General features: G+C 30.8%; 3 protein-coding genes across 15 annotated transcripts; 2 read left to right on the forward strand and 1 right to left on the reverse strand.

The window, feature by feature from the left end:
• Positions 1 to 608: 608 nt before the first annotated feature.
• On the reverse strand, positions 609 to 1,527 carry LOC137833162 (monothiol glutaredoxin-S10-like). Its single transcript, XM_068641521.1, has one exon. The coding sequence runs from the start codon at positions 1,206 to 1,208 to the stop codon at positions 765 to 767; it is 444 nt and encodes a 147-aa protein (XP_068497622.1). The 5' UTR covers positions 1,209 to 1,527; the 3' UTR covers positions 609 to 764.
• Positions 1,528 to 10,351: 8,824 nt separating this feature from the next.
• On the forward strand, positions 10,352 to 11,066 carry LOC137832363 (monothiol glutaredoxin-S2-like). The gene has a single exon (XM_068640499.1). It carries the CDS (start codon positions 10,495 to 10,497, stop codon positions 10,801 to 10,803), a length of 309 nt encoding a protein of 102 aa, XP_068496600.1. The 5' UTR covers positions 10,352 to 10,494; the 3' UTR covers positions 10,804 to 11,066.
• Positions 11,067 to 15,258: 4,192 nt separating this feature from the next.
• On the forward strand, positions 15,259 to 22,692 carry LOC137832357 (acyl-CoA-binding domain-containing protein 6-like). Of its 13 annotated transcripts, none has more exons than XM_068640486.1 (17): positions 15,259 to 15,537; positions 15,811 to 15,874; positions 16,225 to 16,297; positions 16,389 to 16,541; positions 16,609 to 16,686; positions 16,844 to 16,948; positions 17,311 to 17,377; positions 17,462 to 17,523; positions 18,002 to 18,141; positions 18,328 to 18,454; positions 18,554 to 18,668; positions 19,176 to 19,264; positions 20,240 to 20,323; positions 20,401 to 20,745; positions 21,505 to 22,020; positions 22,100 to 22,159; positions 22,376 to 22,692. In XM_068640486.1, exons 2-17 carry the CDS (start codon positions 15,837 to 15,839, stop codon positions 22,454 to 22,456), a joined length of 2,133 nt encoding a protein of 710 aa, XP_068496587.1. In that variant the 5' UTR covers positions 15,259 to 15,537; positions 15,811 to 15,836; the 3' UTR covers positions 22,457 to 22,692. The 13 variants fall into 13 exon arrangements, 9 of the variants coding, with proteins under 9 accessions (XP_068496587.1, XP_068496592.1, XP_068496589.1 ...); XM_068640491.1 differs by having other exon boundaries at positions 15,278 to 15,537; positions 16,228 to 16,297; XR_011084563.1 differs by having other exon boundaries at positions 15,350 to 15,537; positions 22,097 to 22,159.
• The last annotated feature ends 641 nt before the right edge of the window (positions 22,693 to 23,333 follow it).

A 23,333-nucleotide genomic window follows, 5' to 3' on the forward strand; every position in this document is an offset into this window, starting at 1 on the left:
GAATATATCCTTCTTTCCAAATGATAAAGACCCCAACATACTTACATAAATACATGGTTGCCACGTACACCCCAATAATTTTTTTTCATTTTTTTTAAATTATTCTTATGCATGGATGCTCATCATCATCATCATCCTCTACGTAAGTCAGAATCTCCTCAATTCCCACAATATTCATTGCAGTTAAAACCTGTTTTATTTTCTCCTGTTCATACCACTCCAAAAAAACATTAAAAAAACATTGAAAACTCTCAGACATGCTCAAACGTAAGAAGGAAGCAAACACACATACCTACAAGAAATTAAGATTTGATCTTTAAAACATTATCGCCACCTTATTTTATTATAACTTTTTAAAGTAGTTGTTTCCAACATATTAATCTCATCAATATACATCAATTTCAAAATATATCTGATATTCTTTTTTTATCAGCAAATATATCTGATATATGACTTTAAATTTGTTATGATTAATAAACTTAACATTCATCGTATAGAATAATTTATCATTGGAAGAACATACAAAAAAAATACTTGATATCAGTATATATTAGCAAAACAATGCACCCAAATTCAAGAAGAGTATATTGAAGCACTCTCTCTAGATATTACTGCAGTACCATGTAGATTTGAAAACCCTAAGTTCAAAAAAAAAGTTAGGTTATGAGATTATAATACAATTAAACCAGCGTTTGCGATAAGGCTGTGTTTGGCTAGGTGTCTGCAAATGGGTAGAATGTGAGGTGTATGAAGTTAGTCTTCTTCTAGAGCCATAGAGCACCAGCATCTCTGAGCATTTTCTTGAGTGAGCCATTGAGGTGAAGGGTCATGACAGTGTTGGCTGAGCCCACAAAGTTGCCACCAACGAAGACTGCAGGGACAGAAGGGTTGCACCCGAGTCTCATGAGAGCCCATTCCATTTCCTTCCCTCTTATGTCTTCATCAAGTTCATAGATTGCTGGCCCCACACCCTGCTCGTAGAACAGCCTCTTGATTGCATGGCTCATCCCACATGAACTCTTGCTGAAGATCACCACTGCTTTCTGTGATGCCAACTTCGTTATGCGTTCCATTATGTACTTGATTGTGAAGTATATACTATGAGAAAATGGAGGGAATTTGAAGAAGAAAGTAGGAGTTAGGGAGTGGTTTGGTTTGATTTTGTACATGTGAGAAGTGAGGGTGATATATAGTGATGAAAGGGCCATGCATTGAAAAGAGGTAGGGGTGAAAATGTTGAAGGTTCTTGCATGAGTTGATGCTGAAAATATCCTTGATTTGAGAGGGACTTGTGTGGTGTGTTAGTTGCTAATGTAGATGGCTAGCTACTTGTGTGACAAAGAATCTACTATGCCATCAAGATAAGCCAAACACTGTCGGAAATGGGACCACCATGGTTCATGTGGATCAAAACATTGTTCATTCATTACGTGGGTTTCGTGGTGCGTCAAGAATGTCAACTTTAATCCGGAGAAATTCTAAGAGATAATGATATGTTAATTACATTTGAAATGGAAATAGTTTTTGTTGAGACACGTGAACTCATAAAACGATTTTGTGAAATTACATTAGTTCTAAATTGATGCAATTTTAGTGTGCAATTGTCGAAGATCTTACGTTCTAAAATACTCTCACAGTAATTAAAAAAAAAGACTAAGGCATTAAAAGTAATAAACTTACTAACTAGATTCGGTTTTGAAGAAATTTTAGTGATTTGTGATCTCCAACGCACTCCTTCACACCGAGAGTGATAGTTCGTGCGTGATACAACATATTATGTGTAGTTCGATAATGATCTGATAAGCCCAACAAATACTTGTTATGATAGACTCAAAATGACTCTAATACCATATTATGAAGTGGACTTTAAGCATAACTCAAACCCATAAAATCGGCTCATGAAATATTATACTCACTTATATACAATGAAATGTATCTTATTAAACTTTATAATATTATTTTGAATTTAATATAACGTAAAAGTTATTAGGTGACATCATTTTGTTATGTCTTTAAAGTGAAGCAATATATATTGGAATACGTGAAGAATGTTTTTAATGGTAGGAGAATAGATAGCACGTGGGATGAGCATGGAGGTTGACACATGGCGGATACGGATGTAGTTGAGGTATATGCATACGTATATAGGTGATTGGAAGTATATGTGGAGATTCTGATATACCAAAACAAAATAAGAAACTCAGAAGAATTACCATACACACCTCACTTTGTTTTTGGTGTTACGTGTGTTGCAAATGTTTAAACCACAAAATACCATCTAGTGAAGTGAAAAATTTATTCACATAAAGTAAATATTTTTTTATCCACAAGAATGAATAAGTTAAATGTAACATTTATGAGATATTTCAACATGAATAAAAAAAATATTAAAGACATATTTAAAAAACAAATATTTTCAATTACAGATAAAAAAAATATAACATCTCTAATATATAGTCTAACTATTCTATTATTGTTATTCTCTTAAGATAAAAAGTATATTTATATCGGTCAAAACAATGAATCGTTGTATATTACATCTTTAACTATAAGAAAAATTAATAAAAAAAATAATTAGTCATTTTATTGATTAAATTTAATATTATTTTATAAATTAAAAAAATTATTCGTATTTAAAATAATTTTTACTATTAATATAAATTTATAAATTGTTATCATATCTACTAACATTTAACTAATAATTACTTTAGATTCTAAATTAGTCTTTAATTATAAATTAGTAATTAATTTAGAATCTCAAATACTTAATATTTATAAATTAGTATTTAACTTAGTTAGTATAGTAACTAATTATTTATTGTCTTTGAAATTAATTATTATTTAATAATTTTTTTTAGTGTTATTAGGTTTAATAAAATTTAAAGTTTAGAAAAATATTTAAGATGAGTATCTTCAAAAATCAACAATGGTAATTTTTTTTTTAGAATGAATAAAGGAGTAAGACTTTTGAAATTAAGGAGCAACTATGAGAATGGATTATTTGGATCAAGACAATTTTATATTTATTAATTTGATACGGGCATCTAATATTACATTTAAATTAACCTACGAGATTGACTAAACTGGAGTAATGATGTTTGAGAAGAAACTAAAAGGAAGAAAAAATAAAATAGGGAATGTTTAACATATAGTAAAACTTTGCATTAACTCGTTAATATAAAAAATGAATGCACCATACATATTCTCTATTCAATGAAAAACTCTCAAATTTATTATATAAGAATATATTTATATCTATAGAAATAAATGTCGTAAGTAATAGAGACGTGGAAGAGAGTACGAAGAGGAAACTTGAAGTTGTAGAAGGGAAATATTTGGAAAAAGTGGATCTTAAAATATTCTTTTAGAATTACTGCTTCATAATTTATTGTGTAGCTCTTTTGCATTAAAAAGTTGCAAGTTCGAAGGCTACACTTGTTTGACAGACTTGGTATAAATGTCACAGTTAATATCTGAAATGAGAAGTAAATGTATGAGATTTTTTTCAAAATTTGTCTGATAATGTGAAAATCTATTTTTACATGTACGCTCATGAAATACTAGATTTTTGTTGTAATGTATCTTGTTGAGTCATTGACACAAAATAAAATAGATGGTTGCTCAAAAAGAACTTTGAAATCTTGAAGAAGATAAGTTAGTCATTGAATTTCACATGTAATAGTGATCATTGCTTTGTATTCAACTTCATAGGAATTTTTTGATATTGTTTATTGTTTCTTTGATTTTCAGGATATGAAGGTATTTCCAATATACACACTAAAATCAGTTACTAATTGTCTCTATAGGTGTCCCAATCACTATCACAAAAGATACATTGCCAGATATTTTAATTGTCTCTATAGGTGTCTCAATCACTATCACTTCTTGCTATTTCAAGACAAATAAAATATCTTAAATTTTCAAGATCTTTAATCTGAAATGTTTGATTCAAGGCTTGTTTGATTCGTTCAATCTTCTCTTTATCATTTCTTGACAATATTATATCATCCACATACATCAATAATATTGTAAAAGATCCTTCAGAAGAATTAATAAACAAGAAATGATCAATCACTCATAGATTGAGTATATCCCACAGAAAGCAAAAATGATAACAGTTTGACAAACCACTCTCTGCTGACTTACTTAAGGCCATATAAAGCTTTTTTTAATTTACAAACCTGTATTGGTTGAATAAAAGTCAATCCAGGAGAAGCAACCATGTATACATATATTCTTTCAACTCTCCATGTAAAGAGGAATTGTTTATGTTTAATTCTTTCAATTCCTAATTACAGATAGAAGTTAGAGAAAGAAGCAACTTTATGGTAGTCATTTTTGCTACGGGAGAGAGAAAGTATCAAGGTAGTCAATGCCTTCTGTTTATGTGTATTCCTTTACTACTAGCATTGCGTTATACCTTTCAACTGTCTCATTAACCCTATATTTTATTTTGAATTTCTATATCAATTTAAAAATTACTTTATAATTTTTTTATTAATAATAGAAATTACTTTAAATACCAATATTTTGTTAGTTTATAAAATAGTATATAACTTAGTAAATATAATAATTAATTATTTTTATTTTTAAATTAATTGATATTTAATTATTTTTTTTAATGAATTCATGCAGTAAATGGAATGTTATTTAGAAAATAAATAAAAAAAACCATAGTGAAAAAAAAATTATTTAATAAAGTTAAAATTAATTTTGAAGAATAACACTTGATGAAATGTAAACAAATATTAATTTGTTAAGCAAATGTGAACAAATATTTGTTTGTGAGAGTTGTGAACAAATCGGTATTTTTAATTTGTCTTGGTCTTTCTTGGCATGACTAGAGTTGTTCTGGGCAGGTGAGGAATCATCTCTTCCCAGATCAATGAGAATATGTGTTCTTTCAAATTTTCATTTTCATTTCAATGTTGTTGTTTTATAGACGATTCAGGTCTTAAATAAAATCTGGAATCACTAGAAAAAACATCAATAATAGTATAATCGTTATAATCTGACGATCCTATTTTGAAGTCAGTTGTGGGTTTTTGTTAGGATTATTACATTATGAATATAATCGATATTGAGGAGATATTGAGGAGGTCTCCTAAAAGTCGATTCTTACTAATTATTGGATCTTTCAATAGCATCAATCACCAAATTTTCTAGGAACCGATTTACTTAATTTATTCATCGTCCATTTAAAATGGAGACATAATGAATATGGAATAATGATCATAATTCGTCAGATAAATCATATAAAGAACGATCTCAATCATATCACATCACTTGACCCAGTCACCCAATACTCAACACGATACAAAAGTCATGGATGATTTTACAAAATTATTATTTTAATTTTTATTCTTCTTGAGGTACAGTGACCAAAAGGTTAATTTAATTTAATATTATATATTCAAGTTACAAGTTACATATTTATAAATTTTCTTTATATCCACTAATTAATATTTATCTTAGGTGGTCCTGTGTGGTTCAAAGGATAAAAGATTTGTCCCCTTACCAAACTTACAGAAATATTACATAAGACATGTTCTTTATTATAATAACAATTTTTTTCCAGTTTATATGAATTCCTTATCGACAAAAGTAAAGTGAGAGTCTTGTTCTGTTCCAACCACCTTCATGGGCTGCTTAACAATCAGCCCAATGCTGTCATGTTCTTGCGGATCTCTTTCTCAAATAAAATCTTAAATCTTTCATCAAAGTATAAAACTACTCTTTACTAGTCATACTTTGAGATTCAATTTTTAACTTTAATATAAAACTCACAATTAAATATATTATTTTACGTAAAAGAAGGAGTTGAATCGTGAGACCATACTTCACGATATAGGAAGAAGTGATATTTTGACATTTTCAATAAAAAAAATCCCTTAACTACTAATATTAATATTTAATTATATATTATTTAACTCCAAATAAAATACTAACTTATTTATGGTATAATTTTTCAGGGTGTTAACTATTATTTTTTACATAAAAAAATTATTAAGTAAGGTCATCAGCATATAAGTGGGTTTTGTAAAAATAAATTAAACTTAATCTTATTTTTAATATTATTTATAAATTATTTTATTTCCTGCTTTTAAATATTGTTCAGAGATGCCTTCAACTTTCTCTTCTTCATATTGGCCTCTCATTCAGGGATTTTAAAAAGAAGGTAAGAAAAGTGATTTAAAATGAGAAACATCTTTGATTAGTTTCTCTATTTTTTTTTTCTTTTTTAGAAAAAAAAATCAGAACTAACATTTTAGGTGATAAATCAATTAAGCAATAGCATAAAAACGTCTATTAAAAAGTGGGTGGTCTGATAAGTGTTGACCTTGTTGACCTGCTCAACAAACACTTGTTAGAATAAGTTCGAAATAACTTTTATATCATATTAATAAATGAATTTAGGTTTAACTTAATCTCATAAAACTGACTTATAAGATCAGATTTGCATCCACGTATTATATACTATGAAATTTCTTAATTTCTAGTCAATGTGGAATCTCTAACACAATCTAAAACATATAGTCGATGGGATCTCTAACACATTCTAAAACATATTTTAAAACTAAAAAAGAGACGTGTTTAGAGTGTTTCATAGATTATCCAATAAATTTAGAGTGAAAAATATAGCATTTAGAAGAAAAAAACATATTTATTTATTTCTTATATAAAAAAATTGAAAAAGATGGTCAATCTTGTATAACACTGATGTTTGTGTAAATAAGAAAAAAAAAACAACTTATTTAAATAAAAAGTTAAAGTATTGTATTCTTCATGGAATTTCTGTTTAAAATTGTTCGAAAGCAGTACAAAATCCGAAAAAATATGTTGAGAAATAAAATAACAATGACAAAGAAATATGATAATTAAAGATTAAGAAATTACGCAAATATTCAGGTACGTGGTATGTGAATCGCTTATGTGCATGTGTTAAATGCTTACTATATACAAAGGTCAGCATTGGTTAATTATATAAAATAATTATTAGACAAACACTCTTTATATAAACACTTGAATATATAGTAAAAACCATCTTTGATATGATTTATAAAATATTTATAAAAAAATAACAATTTTAAGTAGTGACTGTGCAAATAATATTTATGAATAGTACATTTCTTTCATTTTCTATTTTGTATAAAAATTCAATTATTCCTTAAATGATCCTATTTATTTATTATTAAATATCCATATTTATTTATTATGTCTATCATGTCTCTCATTAGATAAGTTACACATTGGTTATTATGAACAAAACTTGATTATTTTCTAAGAGTAATTAAGAGAAAATTGGATCTAAATGGATATAGAATAATTAATCATGTAGTGTATAGTCCATGAAAAAATTATAAATAAATGAATGTTTTCAAGGTAAAAAGTAAAAGTAACGAATGTTTAGGGTTTAAGTATCAGAATATTTTTACATCTTTACCAATAATTCAAGAGAATGAAATAAAAAAAATAAAAAAATTGGAAAACCTGAAAAGATATTTATAAGATAAGTATATACTAATGAAATTGTAATTAAAAAATAATAAAATGAAAATATTTAGCTTTCCTCAATGAGAAGAAGACAAATTTTAATGCTTATGGGAATCATAGGCAAAAGAAGGATATCTTCATAAAATCTCACGAATATGTTTCTTTATAACAGTAGGGAATAACTATTAGTAATAAATGCAAAAAAACCTTGATCCATCATATTTATAGAATCGGTTTTTTATATATTAAGCATTAATATTATGTTCTTTTGACAATTATGTTATTATTTATTTAATGCCTTATATGGTACAGGGTCAATGGTAAAAGATTGATTTGAAAAGATAACGAATAGAAAATTAGTGATGTTGTTTAATGGACACACAATATTTAAAAAGAAAATTTATTGATATAAGTAATTTATTTGATTCAATTAATTAAGATTTATAGATTATTTTTTTATAAGCAATATTATTCTGGTGTATACTTTAAAATATAAAGATTTTTTAAAGAAGAACAATTGAGAAAAAAAAATAAAAATCATTAACATAAAAATATTATTTATTAATTGACCATAAATATTAAAAAATACAGGAAAGAATTATTTGAAAAACTAATGGACTAATCTTTTGTTTACAAATAATCCTCACAGATCTTCCTCTCTCTTCACATAATTTTTTGATTCACAATTTTCTACATAAATTAACTTAGATAATGTAACCAAATACCCAAAATCATTAGAAATGAAGTTAAACATTTTCTCTTAAACACTAAATCCCTGAACCAAACAGAAATTAAGAGATATTATGGTGTTTTGGAATTGATTGTGGTTGTGGATACTGCATGTGAAATTCTGTGTCTGGAATCTTAAAAGGCAATAGAAAAGGGAGAATTATTAAGGAGATAAGTTATTTATGGGTGTCATTTTCTTTGTTGAGAAGAAGAATAACATATTTAAAGGAGTGGCCATTTGTGTGTTTTTGTACAGTTATGTACTTCACTCAATTTAGACACATTACCCTAATTTGTGATGCCAGGATCCGCCATCCCATTTCTCTTTTTCTATTATTTCAACCTAACATTCTTCACCCACTCCTCCCTCAAATATATAACTTTAATCACCTGAATCACTTTCAAATTATTTAAACTAAAAACTAAAAGAAAATTATGAAATAAAAATTAATTTTAGAGACAAAAATAATTAGTTGTTATAGCGACTAAAATAGAGACCATTTTAAAGAGTACTTTTTTTTATTTCTAAATTAGTTTATGTTATTGTTAAGTGGTTTCTAAATTGATATCTAGTTAGCTACCAAGATTTTTGCTACCAAATTTAGAATTTAAATAATTGATAGTTGAAATCTTGATAACTAATTACATATCAATTTAGAAACTATCTAACAATAATCTAATAATAATAGAAATTAATTTAAAAATTAATTTTTTTAGTTTATAAAATAGTCTCTAATTTGGTTACTATAGCAACTAATTATTTGTTGTATCTAAAATTGGTTTCTATTTCGTGATTTTTTTTATCTGTAGTGATTTTTATGTTCAAATTTTTGCTTTCACTATTTAATTTATAGAATCCTTCCATTGAAACTAATACAATCATTATAAAAAATAATATTTACATTAAATTAATATTAAAAATAGCTAAATTAAATCTTACTATTCCTTATGAAGTCTTTCAATACAAAAACTACTCATTCTTATATTATGGTTTAACTAAGTAAGTGCTACTAGTATGCAATTTATATCTTTTGTTACGAAGTTTTTGTTTAGTTTTTTTTATCTTATAAGTGGAAAAATTATTGTCGCATATTAGTGATTAATAATGTGGTTAATATTGGAAAAGATTAAAAACAGTTGCCATTCACTTGAGACTTTCTAAAGGTTGTCTTAAACAAACACTAAATAATACCTCTTATGAATAAAATATTTGTCAGACAATCTCATTATTAAAAAAATTATGTGACAAATGATAAGTATGCTCACATGTAAAAAAAAAAAGTATATATGAACTTAGTTACACTAAATGATTACATATTTGCTGTAGTAAATTAAATACAATACTTGTATCTAAGAAGTCCCCTCTGGTTTATGAAAACAAGTTTTTTTTGGGGTCAGTTGTTGATGAGAATTTTCTTTTTTTCAGAAACATCTTAATTTAAAACATAAACAAACTCACTCAGTTTCTATAATTATTAATTATTATGTGATAGAAGTTTAACTATTGATGTTTTGTTAGAACTTGTTGTAGTCATAGGTCATTATAATCATATTTCCCTTTCTAGAATTGGATGCCAATCTGAATAGCAAGAAAGAGGTCCCAATGGGATAAATTCAACTTACCTTTCAAGCCAGCAGATGCTTCCAACATAGATAAGGAAAACCCCAACAAAGCAGATTACAAAAAGTTTTAATGGCAAAGATGATAATGTAAGAAACATTTACATTCTAACTACATTCAAATCAATTTTTTCAAAACTAATTTCTCTTATCTAACACTGTTCCTTATTCCCCAGTTGTTACATGATTTATGATGAGAGGGATGTGCATGCACAATTTTTTTTCTTCTTTCTGCCGTACCAAGCACAAGGATACTCCTTTTTTTTTTTCCGTATGCATGCATAGATATGGATTCGCTAGAATGAAAAGCAAAATGGATCAGTCACTTTCAAACAAATGATCAAAGAAAATTTAGAAACCGACCAAATATCTAATGGAACATTCTCTTCCTTTCTCCTCAGCCACTCTCTGTCTTTCTCTTTTCTTTACTGTGATTTTGCATAGAGCAATGTCTATCCACCAAAGCAACCGTACCATGTCCTCAAACCCCTATATAAGCAAACCCCATTTGGCTCCTAGATCATGCACACAACATACCAAAACCTCTTCTCCACATTTGCTACAGCACTTTCTGCATTCAAAACTTTTGGCATTGTTTCCATCCTTGGTTAACCTTTGAGACTACATTTGTGGACTTCACCTAGCAGCATAATGGATAGGGTGGTACAGATGGCATCAGAGAGGCCAGTGGTGATCTTCAGCAGGAGTTCCTGCTGCATGTGCCACACCATCAAAACCCTCTTCAATGACTTTGGAGTGAATCCAAATGTTCATGAACTTGATGAGATACCTAGAGGGAGGGACATTGAGCAAGCTCTTTCAAGGCTAGGGTGTAACCCCTCTGTGCCTGCTGTGTTCATTGGTGGTGAGCTTGTTGGTGGAGCCAGTGAAGTGATGAGCCTTCACCTAAACCGGACCTTAATCCCAAGGCTTATGAACGCAGGAGCTCTTTGGGTTTGAGAAATGAATTAACTATACTTGAGACCTTTCTCATCAGGCACTAAAAACCTGATTTGGTTACATGTATAATTATGGTGAGGTTATAGGATGCATGTATATTAGTATAGAGTTTATATATGTGCTGCTAATTTCTAATAAATAATAAGGCTAATTAACTTGACTGATAAAGGTGTCATTTAATTAGCCCTTTTTGTATTGAATGTAGCCTTGCATTTTAGCTAATTATAATAAAATGGACTTGCAGATCATATGAATTTCAATACCTTGTTCAATAATCATGCTATACTGAATAGTGTGGTTTATCAGCATTTTCACAAAACTAATTTCAAATAAGGCAAAGATTAAAAGTTAAAAAATAGAAGGGGAAGGCACATAAATGTGTTTTGACATGTTTCTACAATAATGATTGGATTTACAATTAAATAACAGAAGAAAGGGGAGAACACAAATGAAAAAAAAATATCTGTTCCCTATCTATGTTGGTGTGAACATTAAGCAAAATCCCTCTTTTTCATATCAAAAAAAGAAATCAAAAGAAATTCTCTTTAGCTTGGTCACCAACTGTAGCACATTTGGGAAGTGGCACATTGTAAGACTAGAATCATAGTCCATGTCACAAGTCATTAAGGCTACAAACGGTGTCTTGTTCTTTCACACAGTTGGTGAGGGACAAACAGAATGGAATAAATCTATTAGTACAAGAAGTGAGTGCGACATATCAGTAACATGGTTCCTCTGTCACATCAAATAGTTATATGCCGAAGTTAGGAGAAAGACAAGATAGAGAAAAACTAATTGAGCATATCATGAAGTTAAAGAGCCTCTTAAGTGTTTTGGATTAAGGAAAAGTGGATATATTCTGGAGATAAAATGTACTCTGGATATGGCCATTATAGCTTTGGACCCCCTCCAACACTATCTGTTTCCTGGAATTTTATTACATTATAAAACGATATCAAAGAATATGTAATCCACTATTATTCTCCGTGTGAGACAGATGAAAATGAAAAGCACTAGTTAGTGATAAAATTGGCATGCGAAAGTCATAATCATACTTTTAAAATGAATAGTTATATCACTTTTGTACAAATTTTACCTAATATTATTTTAAAACACATTCATCTCAAAAAGTCAAGGTTGACAAGTATTTTATATTCCAGCAGCTGAGCATAATATAGCCTGTGCAAGTGTCACAATTTGGTGTCATATAGGATCAACAATTCATACTCACTAGTTAGCAAATGACACATTAGCATTCCAATATTGATAATGTCAGAAAAATTCAAGTCTGAACTCAAGAATCACACATTAAGTGAAGACAGGCAAGATCAACTATAAGTAAAAAAATATACTTACAATTTAATGTTTATTATAGTTCGTGTCAGGTCTTTTAACTCTCCCCAGTATATTTGCTCAAGAAGTTTTAACTTTCTTCAATATATTCACTGGAGGAAAGTAACCTTTCTTAGTGAAAAGAGGATGTTAGTTGTATCCAGGAATCTTGATTTTACTTTCCTCCACACCAATTCTAAACCTCTTGGCATCATCCTATTTTCCACCAGCAGCATGTCAGCTACAGAAATCATCCTTTTTGTTGAAGAGTTAACGAGCAGATTCAACATCTCCACATTTTGAATGCTCAGTGCTATTACTAATTTTCCATTCAAGAAAGTAGTTTTCTGTTTCTAATATTAGAAATATGTTTTTATTAACAAATTCTTTAGCAGATATTGGGCTTCCATAATCAATGTAAGCATCAATCATGGTATTTCGCGGAGACAAGTTTCTTTAAGGGATTTGTGAAACAAAGAATATGGCTGATTCACATTTCCTACTATCTCAAACCCAGCAACTATAAAATCCAAGACCTTCATAAGAATCCAATTTCAAACAAGAAAAAAAGCCCATGAGCACCTGCAAAGTTACAAAAATTACACGGAAATCCAAAAATACACCACATTCTTATTCAGCTATTTCATCAAACATTTTCTGTGCATACTTCCTATTCAAAGGTTTAAGAAATAATTTTGAAGATTTGCTTGCAAGCGAATAACTTTGATGATGACCGATCACGCATCATAAAGAATGGATAAATGTAAGTGCATATGACTCCTTTTGATTTCATAAATTGATAGCAGAACCTATGTAGCACAGATACGGATACTGACACGATACAGATACAGATACGGAGATACGTATAATTTCTAAAATATAATTACAAAAATTACACGGAAATCCAAAAATACACCACATTCTTATTCAGCTATTTCATCAAACATTTTTTGTGCATACTTCCTATTCAAAGGTTTAAGAAATAATTTTGAAGATTTGCTTGCAAGCGAATAACTTTGATGAATGAACGATCACGCATCATAAAAAATGGATAAATGTAAGTGCATATGACTCCTTTTGATTTCATAAATTGATAGCAGAACCTATGTAGCACAGATACGGATACTGACACGATACAGATACGGACACGGAGATACGTATCATTTCTAAAATATAGTTACAAAAATTACACGGAAATCCAAAACTACACCACATTCTTATTCAGCTATTTCATCAAACATTTTCTGTGCATACTTCCTATTCAAAGGTTTAAGAAATAATTTTGAAGATTTGCTTGCAAGCGAATAACTTTGATGAATGACCGATCACGCATCATAAAGAATGGATAAATGTAAGTGCATATGACTCCTTTTGATTTCATAAATTGATAGCAGAACCTATGTAGCACAGATACGGATACTGACACGATACAGATACGGACACGGAGATACGTATCATTTCTAAAATATAGTTACAAAAATTACACGGAAATCCAAAAATACACCACATTCTTATTCAGCTATTTCATCAAACATTTTCTGTGCATACTTCCTATTCAAAGGTTTATGAAATAATTTTGAAGATTTGCTTGCAAGCGAATAACTTTGATGAATGACCGATCACGCATCATAAAGAATGGATAAATGTAAGTGCATATGACTCCTTTTGATTTCATAAATTGATAGCAGAACCTATGTAGCACAGATACGGATACTGACACGATACAGATACGGAGATACGTATAATTTCTAAAATATAGGACACGGGATACAGATCTATATATTATATAATTTTGAATTATATAAATTAAAATAAATATTTATGTGCAAAATATGTTTTAGATTCTTTAGGGAGCAGAAAGATATTTTTCATGACTGATTCAAAAGAATTTGTTCCTTATTTTTATAATCATAATAAAAATTTATATAATAAATTTGAGTTTTTAGAAAATTATTGTATTTATACATTTTAAAATTGTGTTAGAACTGTGTTAGAATTTTCAAAAATTCAACAAATATTTTTTAAATTGAACACTTCACGATTGTCGTACAAGTGTCGTATGAGTGTCGACACCGATACATGTGTCCGACACGGATACATCCATTTAAGAGAAGTGTCCGAGCCTAATGTGATAATTGATAATATTTTTACACACTTAAGATTCAATGTAAACATTTATATTAGTATAAAGTAAAATATAAATAACTACAATAAAAAATATAGTCCAACACAGGTGAAAGCAAAAGAAGTCATTTATTCTTTATAATAACAGCAAACTCTTCTCTCACACAAGTCACGAGGAACACACCTATGCATGCATTAAATCATCAATGAACCACACTGGACCCCACCCTCTTTTATTTATTTTTTATTTACTCAACATTTTCTTCTAATAACTTAAAATATAAATATCCCAAACATTTTATTTTCAATACAGCAAATAATTTATCTCTAATCACTACTCCATCCCACTTGAATTGAATATCTAATTTTGTTTGTACTGATCATCACCCCCATCCCAAACATTTTCTTCTAATTACTCCAAAATTAAGTATCTAATTATGGACTGATTAAAAATATTATTTTAATCTCATAAACATAAAGTTATATTTTTTAAATCAATCTTAGTCATATTTGAAAATGTTTTTTAACTTAAACCCTAAACCCTAAACCCTAAACCCTAAACCCTAAACCCTAAACCCACGTCAATTAAAGATTAAAATATTTCATTGTATATAAATGAGTGTAAATCGGTTTTATGAGGTTGAATTAGACTTAAAGTTCACTTCGTAATATGGTATCATAGCCATTTAAACTCTACTCTAACGAGTGTTTGTTGAGCCTATCGTGCCACCCGCTATCAAACTGTTATCGGACCACCCATAATATGTTATCCCATGTGGTCGAGAGCTGTGATACAAATTTTTTTTATAAAAATCATATGAGAAACCATTTTATAAACATTATTTTAACTAATATCCTCAAATATTGCTGATATTTTTTTGAAATAATATTGATAAATAATAAATATTTAAATTTATTTATATCTTAATCTATCAAACATCCATATTTATTTAACTAAGATGGAAGTAAAATTCACAATATGCATATTTTAACGGCACTGCGTACATTGAATGACAGCACAGAAAAAGACAACAAACAGCTATCATTGCCAAGTGCTGATGCTAACGTGCGCTGTCTCTCTCTCTCTCTTGTTTGTCTGTAATGAATATGTTAATCAGTTAATGTACACCCTCTCTTTCACCGCTGCCACCTCATCCCCATTGCTCAGCTTGATGTTGTTGTTGTCGGGATTTTCTTCATAGCACTAACACTAAATACGATGTGGTTTCGACTTTCTTTGCTTTTACACTAACTTCTTGGGAATCAAACATCCTGTCGGTGAGCTTTCCAGTCATGTCACTGAGGATTGTTGTTTTATTGCTTTCTTTGATTTACCATTGTGAGTGTTCTTTGATTTACCATTGTGAGTGTGGACTTTGAATTTTCCATGCTGGTTACGAGTTTTCTAATTGATGGGCAAGTGAAAAGGAGCGATCTTGATTTGCATTCTGTTTAGGGGAAGTCTTTGTTTGACTTTGAGGATAATGTGGTCACCATTTTTGGAGTTTTAGTGCTGTTTTCAACTTGTTTCTTGCTTCACTGATATTTCAGCACTGCTTTGAGCTTTGAAGAACAAAATGTTCGGCTTCTCTCGTAGGCATATGAAACTTGGCAGGTGAATTTTCTTTTACCTTTTCTTTTTTCTAATTTGGAATTTCTTTTCATGCACCCAGAGGTAGTGAGGTAGCACTAGTTCTTTAAGGGTAAGGGTGTGTTTGGGGAAACAAATTAATTATGTGCTGCTTCTTGAAGAAGTATTTATAATGTAAGTGTTTATCTACAGGTTGTTTTCTATAATCACAGAGAGAATAAAGTTAAACCATTTTCATATTTGTTTTCAGAAGTTATATTCAAGAGTTTATTGAAACGTATATACAAGTGTTTGTCCTAGAATGAGTCCAAAGAAATTGAAATAACTCTTTGAAATGCTCCCTTATTGATGTTGTTATTGTTGTGTTGTCTCAGTAGATTGAAGGTCCAGCTTTCTGACACTCCCCAGGGAACTAGAAGCCCCATCAGGCATCACCAGAAGCGAAATGTAAACTCCAATGTGATTTTTTCAGCTTCATTCCCTGTGTGGGGTTGAATTTGTAATAATGAGGGTTTTCCACTGATAAAGCTTCTTACAGGGTGATGGAGTTGCAAGGACAAGTGGTCATTCTGAGGAAATTGACAGACAGTTTTTGTCAGCTACGGCTGAGATGCATACTTGTACATCAGGAAGCTCAGAGAACTGGATGGTGTTATCAATTGCAGGGGAAAAGCCCACTCCTAGATCTTATGTATGTAATTTTGTTATGATTTGTGTGTAGTTTTGGCTAAGACTTGACTATTATTCTTTGTGAATAGCATGCTGCAGCTGTTGTTGAGAATAAGATGGTAGTGGTTGGTGGTGAATCAGGGAGTGGATTGTTGGACGATGTGCAGGTGAGGGTACATTTGTTGTTTTGGAATTGGAAGACTTATGATGGGGACTAGGGACATTGTTCCTATTATATAAGCATCAATATTAACATTAGATAATTATTTGGTTCTTGGCTCATCACACAAACTGAGATCTGGATACAATTCATTTTTATTCCAGGTGCTAAATTTTGACAGATTTTTGTGGACCAAGGCATCCTCTAAGCTTTACTTATCACCTAGCAGTCTTCCACTAAAGATTCCTGCTTGCAAGGGGCATTGTTTGGTACTTTAATCCATGGTTTTAGCAACATATTCTCAGCATGTTTACGTGTTGATGTCTATTCTATTTAAGTGACCTTGGTAATGCTCTCATGATAGGCTTGGAATAACATGTAAGTTAAAATGAGAAGTCCATGAACCTGAATTTATACAAAAAAATGGTCACCCTTGCATGTCAGGCACTGTCTTCATCAGTACATTGTGGCCATTATAAACGAGCTGCTTGATGATTGAATAAATCAATTTTCATTTGGAAATGTTAATTAATAACTTTCACATATTTAATAACACTTTGTTTATAATTTATATTTGATAATGATTTATTCCGGTCTCAATTTTTCTTGTGTTTGATGATACTTTGACCAGGTTTCTTGGGGGAAAAAAACACTTCTCATTGGAGGGAAAACGGACCCAGCAAGTGACAAAATTTCTGGTTCACTTTCTTCTTCGCATATGTAATAGCTTTGTCCTTGTTCATGCGGCAAAACTGTTCTAATTGCCATTCTGGTTTTTTTAGTATGGGTGTTTGATACAGAGACAGAGTGCTGGTCCCTCATGGAAGCAAAGGGAGACATACCGGTAGGAATTTTCATACGATTAAACTTCAATATTAGGAATTGCAATATTAGGGCATATGCTACTGGATTGCATTTTTCATCCCAATCATATTACTTAGTAAATCATAAATCATGGTAATCATTATCATATGTATTATTATCTCTAGGTTCAATGAATAATTTACATATAAATAAAATAATTAAGAAATTGTATCTTTGTATAAGTTACATTCATTTAAGTATATTTTGAATCTGTGGTGTAGTTGAATTACAGTTTTCAACATACATACCTACCTCTATTTTATCCCTCATTTAACCGAAGTAAGTCTTTATCAAATTGTCTGGAAGATATGAGCTGAAATAATTTCACACTAACAATCTAAGAAGTAGGAACTGATTCTAAATGAGAATATGACATATTGCCTTATCTAATATCATAATTTAGTTTCTTCTATTCAAATCTCTTTAGGCAGTACTGACCAATTTTTTGTTCTTGGCAGGTTGCTCGCAGTGGTCACACAGTTGTTATGGCTAACTCTGTTTTAATATTGTTTGGAGGAGAAGATGCCAAACGGAAGAAACTAAATGATCTACATATGTTTGATCTCAAGTCCTTGACATGGCTTCCACTTCACTACACGTAATTGTGTTTATGCTTTGTTATGATTGATTTTTGTTTTTTGCTAAGTTTAAAAGCGAAAGTTTTGAATTCCATGTGACTATCTGCTGGTAAGGACTTGATGTGAATGTTTAATGGCTTTTGATAAGTAATGCTGTTATCTTTTTCACCCCCAAACTACCTCCTAAAACATTATATCACTTACAGGGGAGCAGCACCTTGTCCAAGATTCAACCATGTGGCAGCTCTTTATGATGGTAAAATTCTATTTATATTTGGAGGAGCATCAAAATCCAGGACCTTGAATGACTTGTATTCACTTGACTTTGAAACAGTGAGCTCTCTCTATATTCTCTGAAACTTTTTTATTCCTCCAAGATGAAGACTAAATGCTCATTCATTTTGTGGTCAATGGAAATATACGTTCTTTCAGATGGCATGGTCAAGAATAAAAATACGTGGTTTCCATCCATCACCAAGAGCTGGTTGCTGTGGTGTATTATGTGACACTAAATGGTATATTACAGGGGGTGGAAGCAAGAAAAAACGTATGCTTTTTAATGGAGGAAGCATTTATTCGTAATACTAGAGTATACTATTTATTTATATCTTTTGAACTTAACCTTTTACACCGCAACTTCAAAACAAAAAAAAATTTGCATGAATTTTACTGATTTAGTTCTTGGTTACCTTATTGCATTTGTGTTATTCCTATTATTTTTCTTTCCAATCATCATTCCATCTGTTAACCATTACAATGCTTTTGATTGTATAGTTTTGTGATCACTCTTGCATTTTTTGTGTTTTGAACTTTCATTTAATCAAAGTTCCTTGGTAACTCTTGATCAATTCTCACATAGTACGAACATTAGATTACTGAAAGGGAGGTTAGTTCTAACTTAAAAGAAACAAAGGAAAAAATGTATATTAGTAATAAGAACACGAGAATTTGAGATTTGGTCTGTGCAAATATCTTGTTGTCTTCCTGTTTCACAAATAACTTGTCTCTTATTCTATTCTTTTTTAAATTTCTAATTTTCCTTTGCATTTTTCAGGACACGGGGAGACTTTGGTATATGATGTTGTAAAAAATGAATGGTCTGTGGCAATTGCGTCACCTCCATCATCTATTACGACCAACAAGGTTAGATTTTTTAGTTTTTCTGCCAGATTTACCTGTCATTCATCTGCTGCTAGCTCAGTGTGCATTTATTGACATTAATGTATATCATTTATCCTTGTCTGCTTATAATGTGTTGGGGATCATACATCGATTAGGATAATTTATAGTATATAAGTGTTTCACATGCAAAGCCAATTTTATAAGATTGAGTTAGACTTAAAGTCCACTTCTTAATATAGTATCAGAGTCATTTAGACCTATCCTAGTGAGTTTGTTAGGCTTATCGTACCATCCTCAGGCCACTATCAAACCATCCATACATATATAGTCTCATGCTTAAAGTCCACTTCTTAGGATGATGGAGACCGGGTTGCCTAAGAGTGTGTTTGGTAAAGAGAAAGAAAATATAGGAAAAGAAAGTAGATAGCTGAGAAAAGAGAAGATAAATAAATAGGTGAGAAAAAAGATGCAAACAAATTTGGTTGAAGAAAATAGTGAAAATTAACTTTTTGTGATTATTTTATTTTAAAAAAATATTTTTATTATTAATATTATAATATAGTAAAAGAGAATAACTTGTTTTTTTTAATTTCTTCTTGCTTCCACTCTATCAAACAGCCCACATTCTCTCATTTACTCTCTTCCTTTCTTCACCCCTTCTATTTCTGTTATACCACAAGAAAGTCTCACATGAGATATTTCCTATTTGGAGTAAATTTATGATGAAATCACTGACTATAATTTAGTTTTGTATGTTTTTTTATTAGATTTTTGCTCAACCTAGAAGTTGTAAATTGTATCTATCAATTAATTTACCATGTATCTTACAGACTATTAGCGAAAATGTTTGTAGATGTATTATATTTGGCACAAGGAGAACGGCTTATACATTTCTTGACTTGATTCTTCAATCTCCCTCTGTAGTAGATTTTTTTTGTATGCTTGACTTTCTACAGTATTTAACAAGCATGGTTTTTGTATCTGTTATGATAGCAGGGTTTTAGCCTTGTACTCGTGCAACACAGGGATAAAGACTTCCTTGTTGCATTTGGAGGATCCAAAAAAGAGCCATCAAATCAGGTTTCACATAAATGCATAATGTTGTTGTATGAGTTAATTTCTTATGGGTCTTTCAACCTTTTTCTTGATTGTATTAGGTAGAAGTGTTGATTACAGAAAAAAATGAATCAAGAAAGCGACCAAGTTCTACCAAAGGTCAAAGATCTGTATTACTTGAAAAACATTCATTATCTACTGGATTGGCTTCTCAACTTAAAAAGGACTCTTCCCATCATTTGATTGACTCTGTTGTGCGACAAAATCTTGCATCTGCAATTGAACACGGTTCTGAAAGAAAATCTCTGTCTGAAACCCTTCTTGAACAAGGTTCCAATTCCCTCCCGACCAAGATCTCCCTTCGCAGGCAATTTGATCATCATGAAGAATACAATACAAATGTCAGGATCGACAAGCATTCAGAAGATGAAAGTTCTTTCCCTCAGGTAAACACAAATTCCAATTAATTACAACTGTATGCTTTGATATACAAAAGTCGGATCTCGACCAATGATTTTGGGGAACCAAAATAATTTACTCATACTAAGTGTAGTTTTTTTTTGTTCTCTTCCTCTCACACGCATGTTGCATCACCCTCATATGACTGCACCCTCCTTAATCACCAACAACATTGACTCCTGTCTCTAATCTCGGAGGAAGTGATGGATCTGGTGATGGGGTTGAGGGGCAAGGCTCTCCACCCCTATTAAGATCATCCGCCACTGCCTAGAGTCTCCTATCCACCCTCTAAATATCTCTACATAGTTACACACAGTGTAATCAGCTTCTTTTCTGAATGTGCCTCCCTGCTTCATTGCTGGGTTAGACCATGCCACTATGACACTGTCCTAGTTACAGCCACTCATTCAGTTGTGTACAGAAAATTAATTTTTATTATCATTTTTGTTGGAAAGCCACTTAGTTCTGGTTACCGTTGACCCACTTTAATTGCAGCCTCTTTCGGTTGCCTGATAAGCTGCTTATGTTGTCATCTCTACATTGGGTTCACTTGATGGCATCCATCACTCCTTCCCAATCATCACATATAAGTGTATTATTTTCAATAGTCCATAATGTCAGAACCATTTATTCTGATGTTAAGAATATGGTTGTATTAAATATCAGTAGCAATCATTCCAATCCTGATGCTAACATTATGACAAAATATGATGAAACCTAATACTGTAATTTACTATACACTTCAGGCGGGTGATCATAGAACAAGTCAAAATGACCCTGGAAATCAAATGAGATCAAGTGGAGCCAAGACCAACATGGAGGAACAGGTGTCAGTATCTGGAAATTCAAATCAACAAAACCTCGGTTTTGGAAACCCTTTTCTAGAAAGTGATGATGTGTCATTCCCAGAAAACAGTAAATCAGGATCACTGTCCGCTGCTTCAAGCATCCATCATTATTATGAAACTAAAGTGGCTTCCCTAATGAGAAAATTTGGCATTTTGGAGGGACAATTGTCAGCTGCATTAGCAAGCAGAGAAGCTGCTGAGAAAAGCTTAGCATCTGCCTTTAAAAGCCGGCAGGAGATGGGGAAAAAATTGGCTGACACACTGAAGGAGATGGAGTTGCTGAGTGAGAAACTGGTGAGTGCAGAGTTAGCTCAAGAAGAAGCTAACAACCTATCCAACTTGGTCCATGCTGACAATGTAAGGCTTGAGCATGATGTGGCCTTCCTCAAGGCTGTTTTAGATGACACTCAAAAGGTATATAAACCCTTCGTTTGATGAAAGTACTTGCATATCTTTATAAAAGCTTTGTTAACTTATTAACATCTTTTAGTAGGAATTGCACTCAACCAGAGGGGTTCTTGCCGCAGAAAGAACCAGGGCATTCCAATTACAGGTATATCCTAGTTGATTACAAAGCAGAAAGTCTTTGTTTATTTTTTGATAAACCATATAATTTTTTGTTCTGTATGTCCAATTATGATGTTCGAATTGAGTTGCTGTTTGTGTTGGAGTTTCTGTGCCATAAAAGTCTTACATAAGTTTTCACTAATGATTTTTATGTTCTCACCATACTTGGGTTTCTCTAATACCATCTATATTGGATGCATAGGTTGAAGTTTTCCATCTCAAACAGAGACTTCAATCAATGGAAAACCGAGCCCCTACTCCTAGGAAACCTTTTCACGTATAATGCTTTTCAAGTTCAAATGGTGCCATGCCTATGAACTTAGCACAAATGATGAGAAAATCCTTCTATACATACTATGTGGACACAATCCATCAATGGAAGTGCAATTTGAAGATGGCTTTGAAGACCTCCAAAGAGAAAGAAGAACAGTTTAAAGAACATTTTGGCTGAGAAAATTGGATCTGTATTGATGTTTTAACCACTAAGCTTCACCTTAATAGAAAAACTAATCTTAAACATGGAATGGTGGCCCTTCCAGTGGTGAAGACAAGAGTTCATTAGTCCTAGTATAATTAAATCGTGGTCAAATAAATGATAATTAAATAAGATGTTAATTTTCTTGTAATGTTTTAAATAATAAACTAACGTAAATTTTTAACCAGTCAAGTTAAATAAAATTTTAAATTAGCATAAAATGTGACTAATAGTATTCTGATAAAATAGAGTACTACCAATAGTAAGAAGTTAAATAAAATGTTACAGTATTTAGGTTTTAGTTTTAACAGAAATAAATCTATTAGGATTGGTTCGGTAGTGAAGGTATGGTACATTGTAGAATATCAAGTTTTGTTCATTGTGAAAAGATTAAAACAAAAGAACAAATGACATTGTAAGAAAACAAATGTGAAACTCTATTTACTTGAACGATTCATTAATAATTAAAATTCAAAAGATGCTCAAGGAAAAAAGTGAAATAACTAATCCAGTGGTACCAAAGAGAAGCAATAAATGAAATATATAACCAACTTTTTATTTTGAATGAACTAATTGAAAATATATATTTATAAGTTAAAACATTTGAAACTAGAGTATATAGGTGAATAATGTCTAAAATTGCATCACAACCATAAATCTAAATGACGTCAAAAGAATGAAACTA

Source organism: Phaseolus vulgaris, chromosome 6 (genome assembly GCF_000499845.2).
Source record: "Phaseolus vulgaris cultivar G19833 chromosome 6, P. vulgaris v2.0, whole genome shotgun sequence".
Classification (NCBI taxonomy): Eukaryota; Viridiplantae; Streptophyta; class Magnoliopsida; order Fabales; family Fabaceae; genus Phaseolus; species Phaseolus vulgaris.